The sequence below is a fragment of the Entelurus aequoreus genome, linkage group LG24 (assembly GCF_033978785.1).
Source record: "Entelurus aequoreus isolate RoL-2023_Sb linkage group LG24, RoL_Eaeq_v1.1, whole genome shotgun sequence".
Taxonomy (NCBI): domain Eukaryota; kingdom Metazoa; phylum Chordata; class Actinopteri; order Syngnathiformes; family Syngnathidae; genus Entelurus; species Entelurus aequoreus.
Window position 1 is genome coordinate 29,453,730 of NC_084754.1, and position 10,089 is coordinate 29,463,818.

The 10,089-nt window shown below is 43.6% G+C and overlaps 1 protein-coding gene across 1 annotated transcript in view; it reads left to right on the forward strand.

Annotated features, from left to right (window-relative positions):
- The window catches only part of trhr2 (thyrotropin releasing hormone receptor 2), a 153,127-nt gene extending 148,419 nt beyond the window's left edge, over positions 1–4,708 (forward strand). Inside the window, exon 6 of the mRNA XM_062035303.1 lies at positions 4,604–4,708. Within this exon, the coding sequence (XP_061891287.1) occupies positions 4,604–4,645 (42 nt within the window). The 3' untranslated portion in view covers positions 4,646–4,708. The remainder of the gene's footprint in view (positions 1–4,603) is intronic.
- The last annotated feature ends 5,381 nt before the right edge of the window (positions 4,709–10,089 follow it).

Here is a 10,089-nt window from a genome sequence, read left to right on the forward strand (position 1 = left end):
TTCTTGTGTCGCTCAGCGTGTGAGTGTGTGTGTGTGTGTGTGTGTGTGTGTGTGTGTGTGTGTGTGTGTATTTTTATTGGCTTAATGATAATGACACCAGGGGTAGAATCTACCTGCCAGTCCTGTAGTGATATCATCCATGCAGGTGTTTTGCTGCAGCTCTCTCAGACTTCTTCAATTGTGATACGGCCTGTTCTTTCGCTGCGTTTTCTATCTTGAGAGCTAAAATTTTAGCTCAGCATTTTCATACCGAATAACTCTTACCTTCTCCTTCAACTCCCCAACAGTTGTTCGTCTGGGTATCATCTTCTCTTCTTGATCTGCATTTTTTTTACAAAGCACATTAATCTCCTTCACCACCTAGGCAGTCTGGAGATCATGGGTAGCTTTTCTCTGCTCCAGTACCACTGTGTGGGATTTATCAAATATACAATTACTGTCTAAGTAGTGTAATCCCAGCATTGCGTGGAAGATATCCCTCATCCATCTAGCAGCAGATTCATTGTTCCCTGTTTGTGTTTTTCAAGGAATCCGTATCTTCAGGCAATGTCCAAACTGAGGGGAACAGTAGACAATTCTTTGATGGTCTTCTAGATTTGTCGTCAGGAAATGTGCCAAAATAGTCCAACACTCCAATAAGCATATGTTCCCTTTCATGTGAATTGTCATTGTTCGTGCAGGACATCTTTTCACCATGTCAGCCTGCTAGGTAGGATGATGGCTAACGGGGGCAAACACGCAGCAAGGTCCAAAACCTGTGCAAACCGCTAAAACACATACAATATGGGTAAAACACAAGTCATTAAATTGGTAGTTTGATGATAGTGGTTACAGAAAATTTACCTTTTCACTCTGCCAACTTTTTTTCTGGATATCCTACTCAATATTTGATCATCATGGTGCCGATCACGGCTGCTTCGATGCTCTCGTGCGCTCTGTTTTGTTTGTTTTTGTGCGTAAATTGTGTGTCCGCGTGCTCTTACACCCGCGAAGAGCTACTGAACATCAGATCCATCACCCCTACGGACTTGTTATCGGTCATCTTAGCGTCAGCTGCGGATTTGGTCCATTCTTTGATCAAAAGAGGGAAACCGCACCGAAGAGGAAAGCGAGCGGGCGCCCTTGTCCGTCTCCGCAGACGGGGATTATGCACGCCCTTACCTGCCATCTTTTTCTCCAACGTCCGCTCACTTGCCAACAAGATGGACGAGCTAGCGTTGCTGATGAGAAGAAACAAGGACTTTTCCTCATCTTGTGTTTTGTGCTTCACGGAGACGTGGCTGAGCGCGAGTGTCCCGGACAGCGCGGTTCAACTGGAGGGCTTTCATTTTCTCCGCACGGACCGAGACGCGGGGCTCTCCGGCAAAAAAAGAGGCGGAGGAGTCTGCTTCTTCATCAACAGCAACTGGTGTACAAACGTGACGGTGATATCTCAACACTGCTCTCCTGCTCTGGAATATCTTTTCATTCACTGTAAGTCATTTTACTCACCGCGTGAGATTGTTTCATTCATACTGGTGGCTATCTACATACCGTCCGTCGCGGACGTGCGTGACGCTCAGCCCACGCTTGCAGGCCAGATCTTACATGTGGAACAGTCTTTTCCGGACTCTCTTGTTATCGTACCTGGTGACTTTAACAAGGGAAATTTGAGCCAGGAATTACCCAAGTATAGGCAGTTTATTAAACGCCCGACCAGAGAGGAGAACACTTTGGATCACTGTTACACCACAATAAGCAAGGCATACCATGCAGTCCCGCGCGCTGCTCTCGGACTATCAGATCACGTGATGGTGCACTTAAACCCTTCATACAGACAGAGACTGAAACTGGCTAAACCTGTTATGAGGACCATTAAGTGTTTCACCGCCGAGGCTGTGGAGGAGCTGCGTGCATGTTTGGAGACGACAGACTGGGAGGCAATTGGAGCGGCCACGGACAATCTGGACGAGTATACGGACACTGTGACCTCATACATACAGTTCAATGAGGCGCGCATCATTCCAACGCGCACCAGGGCTTGTTATAACAACGACAAGCCCTGGTTCACACCCAAACTCCGACAGCTGCGCAAGAAGAAGGAGGCTGCGTGGAGAAGCGGGGACCGGAGTACCTACAGAGAAGCGAAGTACCACTTCAACAGGGAAGTGGGGAAAGCTAAATCTGTGTACTCTAACCGTCTACAGGAACAGTTCCGCTCCATTGATTCTGCGGCCGTTTGGAGAGGGCTAAGGGCTCTTACGAACTATAAGCCCAAAGCCCCCCAGGCCCTGAATGACCGGACTCTCGCTCAGGGCCTCAACATACATTACTGTCGTCATGAACGGCCTTCAGCTCATCAAAGCTCTGCTCCCCCCACCATCACCCTCCCCACCAACGTCAACACTTCATTGAAGGATTTAAAGGACTCCAAGGACATCACAGGACTCCAAGAACATCACAGGACTTTAAAGGCCCTCTCCATCCGAGAGGAAGATGTACGCCGGCAGTTCTTGAAGCTGAATGCGCGGAAGGCACAGGATGGTGTCTCCCCTCCACTCTCAGACACTGCGCGGATCAGCTGGCTCCTGTCTTCACTGACATTTTTAACACCTCTCTGGAGCTCTGCCACGTGCATTCCTGCTTTAAGACCTCCACCACTGTCCCTGTCCCCAAAAAAGCACGGATCACAGGACTAAATGACTACAGGCCGGTTGCGCTGACGTCTGTGGTCATGAAGTCCTTTGAGTGCTTGGTCCTGCCCTACCTCAAGGACATCACCGCCCCCCTCCTGGACCCACTGCAGTTCGCCTACAGAGCCAACAGGTCTGTGGATGATGCAGTGAACCTGGCCCTCCACTTCATCCTGGAGCATCTGGACTCCCCAGGAACCTACGATAGGATCCTGTTTGTGGACTTCAGCTCTGCCTTCAACACCATCATCCCTGGACTGCTACGAGACAAGCTCTACCAGCTCAGTGTGCCCTACTCCCTCTGCAGTTGGATCAATGACTTCCTGACAGACCGAAGACAGCACGTGCGACTGGGGAAGATTGTCTCGGACAGTCGAACCACGAACACTGGTACTCCTCAGGGCTGTGTATTTCCCCTCTGGCTCTTCTCCCTATATACAAACTGCTCCACCTCCAGTCACCAGTCCGTAAAGCTGCTCAATTTTGCGGATGACACTACCCTCATCGGGCTCATCTTGGATGGCAATGAAACCGCCTACAGGAGAGAGGTGGACCGGCTGGCGTCCTGGTGCAGCCTCAACAACCTGGAGCTGAACGCCCAGAAAACAGTGGAGATGATCATGGATTTCAGGAAAGTCACAACCCCACCATCCCCCCTCACCTTGATTGACTCTCCCACCCCCGTCTCCATTGTGGACTCATTCCGTTTATTGGGCACCACCATCACCCAGGATCTCAAGTGGGAGCCGACCATCAGCTCCCTCATCAAGAAGGCCCAGCAAAGGATGTACATCCTGCGGCAGCTGAAGAAACTTAAGGTGCCGACTGAGATGCTGGTGCAGTTTTACTCAGCCATCATCGAGTCCATCCTCACCTCCTCCATCACCATGTGGTTCCCCGGCACCACAGTCCAGGATAAGCATCGACTGCAGCGCATCGTACATGCTGCTGAGAAGGTGATTGGCTGCAAGCTCCCATCCCTCCGGGACCTGTTCTCCTCCAGGACCAGGAGGCGTGTGGGTTGGATCACAGCTGACTTTTTTCACCCTGGACACAAACTATTCTCCCCTCTCCCCTCAGGCAGGAGACTACGGTCCATCCAGACCCACACCTCCCGCCACCTGAACCGTTTTTTCCCCTCGGCCATCAGACACATGAACATTAACAAGATCTGATAGCTCAGTTACAACTCTTTTTATTACCTATTCTGTGTTATATTTGTTTTATGTTGCACAATTGCACCAAGAAAAATTCCTAGTTTGTGAACCCGTTGTCAAACAATGGCAATAAAAACTATTCTGATTCTGATCCTGATGCATATGTACTGTATATCCTTCTCAGACCTGGCGCCACTGGAAGGGTTTACTCATAGATATAAATACATAGATGCTGACTTCAGGCTTGTCAGACACATCATCTTGAGCAGGGGTTTCGTCAGACCGAATTGAAGTTATTATAAATGATCAACTGTGGGGTTCCATGTTGTTATTAGAGTTAATTTAACTGAAAATCTTCTTACTGTTTACATTGCTAACCAATGAGGGATGTGAGCAATGTGTGAACTTAAACTGTACCAGGAAGAAAAACAGATCATTGTTTGGGCCAAAGAAAGCAAATTATGGTTGTAAAGCATTTTTAAATAGAAAAATTCCGATTCTGTCCAAATTGTATTTCAATGCAGGAGTCTTGTCTAATAATTTCATGTGTGTTTGTGTATTCTGCAGACACTGCAGGGGAATTTAATGAGCTACAGTTCCTGAATTCAGTAGGAGGTAAAGTCTGTGAGAGCAAGGTCCAAGATTCAGGGAAAAACTTTGATACTCATTATTATATCTCTCCTCTGCCATTTAATGACACCATGACATGCCCTAAATGTAGAGTCTGTATAAAACAGGAGGAATCAGCAATTGTCTTTGTTTTTCTTTGAACAGAAATGCAGAGAGAACTTCAGAATGTGTCAGACTTGCAAATAAAAGGAGAAGATTGAGACGGGCAGAAGAGCACAGATGTTGGACACTGCAATAAGATGTGATGTGATTTTTGTCTTCTTGCAAAGTCTTCCATCAGTTTGTGCTTTTTTCTGAGAGGGGTGTAGTGGACAGCACGGTCAGACATTATCAAATTAGCTCAATTTAATATTGCACCGCTTTGAATGCTTTGTTCTGAAACAATAATTCAAATAAGACAGTCCCTCCAGTATTTTGCAGGCTTTTTTTTGGTATAAAATGCCAGAATTCAGAAAGTGGCGGCAAAAGTTGCAATGTTTTGAGACTATTTTTTTGATAACATTGAATCTACTTGGGATTTTGTGAGATTTTTTTTATGAATATTGTGAGTATTCCTTCTAACTTTTACTTAAATAAGACAGGATTGCAACACAAACCAAAAAGCAAGTGCTGTATCGATGTTTTACTTTTTTTTATATACCACACAGACTTAAAAGTAGACACTACATTCTCAGAGCTCATTGTCAAATTACTGTAATGTTTTAATTAATTATAACCAATATTAGTTACAGTATGTATAAAACAGAAATAAACACCACCAAAGGCGTTCTTGTTGTCCATTGTCTGCTCCGTCGTCCACAAGGTGAAGACATTCTCTGTGTTTGTTTTGGCACATGAACAACACATGTAAACTGTTGAGAGCAATCTACAGCGGCAATTTTTGTTGGCTAATGACAGATTATCATCACACTTCAACATCTTTTACATGTACTGTATTTTGCGGACTATAAGGCGCACTTAAAATCCTTTTTTTCCCTCAAAACTCAACAGTGCGCCTTATAACCCGGTGCGCCTAATGTACGGAATAATTCTGGTTTTGCTTACCGACCTTGAAGCAATTTTATTTGGTACATGGTGTAATGATAAGTGTGACCAGTAGATGGCAGTCAAACATAAGAGATACGTGTAGACTGCACAATGATGGCAATATGACTCAAGTAAACAAAGCCAACATTTTATATTTTCCATTGAAAAGATAGAATATTACACACGGCGCTCAAAAATCTATCAAAATGTTCTAGTACGACTTTGGTAAGCTATGAATCCTCACCGCTTGATGTACTTCAACATACGAGTATCAATATGGTGTGTGTATAAGGTAAGACATATCTGGCGTTTTGTTTCGCAATACCATGCAAAAGCAACTTTTCTTATCTTCTGGTACCTGCTGATCTGTATTTGGGATCTGCATAAATCCTGAAAAATTGCACGAGTCCGCCTTTGTAGTCCATACCGTACTGTAGTTGATAAGCTTCTTCTTTTTCTCTATCTTCTTGTTATGTTGCTATTTCTAATATAAAGTAGCGTAAAGTTCTTACTTATATCTGTCCGTAAACTCGCCATGAAATCGCTAAAACACACATTTCCGGTGTTGTCGTTTCCGAATGAGAAGATGCTGCTCCGTTATTGATTGAAGTAAAGTCTGAATGTCATTAAAACAGTTAGCTCCATCTGTTGGCACTTCTTCCACTCCCGTCCTTGCACGCTACACCGCTACAACAAAGATGACGGGGAGAATACGCTGCCGAAGGTGAGCCACGTAAACAAGACCGCCCACAAAACTGTGCATCCGAAAGTGACTGTCAGAAAGCGGCTTGAAGATGATCTGTAAAACATAATCTATGCAACATTTTGACCAAAGAACCACCATTACTTGTTATGCAGACTACGAGGAAGTGTTTTCAATTTAGAAGAAAATAATAATTATAAGACTCCTTTAATGCGCCCTATAATCCGGTGCACCTTATGTATGAAAAAAGATCACAAATAGACCATTCATCGGCAGTGCATCTTATAATCCGGTGTGCCTTATGGTCCCGAAAATACGGTAAATGCTGTCTCTTTACAGATTCTCATTGTAAATTAGACTCTTTTATTAAATGCCTTACCATGGATAAATAAAGGTTAAATAAATACATGAATGCATGTACACTTGGAAGTAAAGACGTAAATGTTTATATACTTTACCCAGAAGGCTTAGTGCCACAGACAGGAACCAGTAGTAGGTCTGAAGTACACGGAAGAACAACAATTGTGTCATTTTAACAAGAAATAGTCAGTATTTTGTTAAACGTTGTTGTTCCTGCCTCGCCCATGTTGTCCTGCATCGTCTACACAAAAAACAAATTGATCAGACAGTTAACTTGCGCCTTCGAGCACCGCTCAAAGACAAATTTGATTGGAAAAATTATGCTGATTGGCTCAAATGTGCAGGGAAGTTGCGGAGTATTGGACAAAGTTGCAAGGCCGTGCATAATTCTCAGAGATTAGTTGAATTTGTGTGAATTAGTGCGATTGCGACATCACAAATTCCTGGAGGGACTAATAAAACACAAATAAGGAAACATTCAGGGTTCCATTCTTCTCACTATGCTCTTTCTTACACACGTTAGTTAGGTAATTATTTGCTTCAAGTCAAAGAACTGTTTAGCAGAAAATATATTTTTTTTAACATTTCTTTGGAAGTTCAACAAGATGGGGACTGAGCGCATTACATCACACCAGCAGTAACTTTAGGAGGGTTAGGGGAGGTTAATTGAGTGGAAAGTCTGCGTCGACCTGAAGGGTAGACAAGCAGATTGCCAGGCTGGCAATTGGATTGTGGACTGAACTCCTAAATGCAGACACTTTAGTGTGGGGAAAAAAAAACAATCATTTATTTAGTGTCAGAGTTTGTGGATTTAACGGATCAGATAGGACCTGAGACGACCATACCATATTTATTTGTTTATCTGAGACTTTTAGCCTTTATCCTTGAAGTGGAATATACCTGTTTATTTGTGGGTGGTGCTTGTAACAAAAACCGATGCCATTGATGTGGCCCATAGTTGAATGATCGTCAACTGGTTTAAGGGAATCGAGGGGCACATGGTACAGGTTTACTGGAGCCTCAAAAATGGGTCTGATGGTTTCAGTGGAAGGAGGGACAGCTGATTTTAGGCAAAGAGAGATGCAGAAATTAATGTGGGGGTTGTGCCGTATAAGCCATCGAGGGATTATGGGGGAGGGTCGCAACACTAAAAGAAAAATCTCCCGAATGTTTTTTCAGAAAGTGTTAGGGTTTGAGTCTGCTGGGTGACCGTGGCCAAATGACAGCCATCCAGTGCCTTTGCAGTGATCCTGCTTTCTAGAGTCTCAAACGGTATTTCAGGCTAAGATGACAGGTCTTAAGAAGCTCTCCTCCAGAGTCCACTAGGGACTGACTGTTAACAGAATCTTCACAGCCAAAGACCGGCACTCTGGTGATGATTCCATACCTGTGCAGGCCTTCTCGAATGCTGATAACATTGGCACTTATTTCAAAGTTCTGGACCTAAAAACGTCTGCAGTGATGACTACAGGGAAATTTCCCCCCGAAATAGACACAGTAGTGATTTTAGGCTTTTAACCAGTTTCAGCACATTTTGGAACACCCAATGTGGGCGGGCATGCAGCACCCAGCTGACGTCCCCTTCAGAAGACCAGAGGCTATTTTATATTGCGTAGTATGTGTTTTGGTAGCATCTTAATCCTGAATCAAGTTAGTTTTGCAAAATACTCTCGAGGTGAGAAAGACTGAGTCAGAACCTGCAGAAAAATATTTTGTACATTTACATTTATATACTTTTTTCCACCGTGGTGTCACCCAAACTTTGCAGTTCCTTGTTGGAGCAGACACACCAGTGGCTGCAATATGTAGCTTAATAGTATTCCGGTCAAAAACACAGAAGTGTAACACTGCTTTACCCTCACAATGAGGGACACAAGCTATGCCGCAGAGCAGAGAAAAAGAACATGAGGAGAAAATGCAAAGAAAAAGAAAGAAAGCCCCTAGTATTATATTTTGTGTTCTCTTCTACTGACGTTTCATTGCGCTTGAGATAATGCTGAAAAAAACATAGATTTTTACTCTATTGTCTTAAAGAGAAATTATAGCATCTTTACAAGGGTGGGAACACATAGGAGCATGCCAGGTTTTAAAAAAAAGGACAAAAAGTATTAAAAAATGTCATGATGAGCTTAAGAAAATACCCAAGACAGGCAGACATTGAAGAAAAAAGTATCATATTTATATTCAGTTAGTTGTTAGTAGGAATCTGTCACTTTTTGATGACGTCACGTCCGAAAAAGTCTGCTGACGCTCATTGCTGCGGCAAAAAAGCGCAGTACAACTCTTATATCCATTCTCTGTCTCACCGCCCCTCTCTGAGCTAGCTAGCTGCTAAGCTAACGAAGCTAAGCTAGTCGCGGCTCAAAGCAACTGTGCTCCAAAGGCATCTGCTCCCTCACGCTGCTGCTCTGAAGACAGCAAGAACTCGACTTGGTGAAGGTAACAACCTAGCTAGTTGCTAAGCTAACGAAGCTAAGCTCATTGCGGTCGAAAGCAACTACGCTCCGAAGGCATCTGCTCCCTCTTGCTGTTGCTACTACCCCAATGACAGCAAGAACTTGACTCGGTGAAAGAAACAACGTGAGTTTGGCTCCCTGCTCTTCGTGCACCTTTCTTATGGATAGGTTGGCCCTACTAGAGGACCATTAGTTATCAGTTAAGCTAGAACTAACCAGCGCCAGGCTGGAAAATTCCTGCACACGTAGAATTTCTCGTATTATAATACACGACCAGTGTTGGGTTAGTTACTGAAAACCAGTAACACGTTACAGTTACTAGTTACTGTATTTCAAAAGTAACTCAGTTACTTACACCAAAAAGTAATGCGTTACTGTGAAAAGTAACTATTTAGTTACTTCAACTTTTTTTTTTTTAAAGCTCCCATTAATGCCCTTTTAGCTTTCATTTCAGTACTGTTATTGCACTGGAGAAAATACAATCTGTTGATCAACTTGACATGTATTTGCATCACTGAACTCTGCTAAGCAATGTGGTCTACATACAACACACAAAGACAAAGATATGTTTCAAAGGGCCAATTTATTTCAGGCCAGAACAAATTCACAAAACTATTTTAAATAGCTGCAACATAACATACATAAGTAACAAACAGCATAATAACACTAGCACTAACACTAACACTAACCATGTTAAACCCAGATTCCGAACTAACAAAGGTCTTAACTCATTTTCTTTCTATGCCACATCAATGTGGGATGCACTCCCAACAGGTGTAAAATAAAGGGCATCAATATCATCCTTCAAAACCGCACTAAAAGAATACCTCCAGGCAACTACAACCCTAAACTAACACCCTCCCTTCCACATAATACCTCTTCGGATTGTAAATAATCAAATGTAGACACTTTTTCTTATACTTTCTGATCTCTCTCTCTGTGTCCACTACTTGCTGTACATATCCTACCAAGTCAGTCCTACACTGTTCCAATGTCCATTTCTCTGATGATGCAATTGTTGATGACTGAAGTGTTGATACCAACCAAACCCCCCCTCCATATCCCACACCCCGGATTGTAAATAA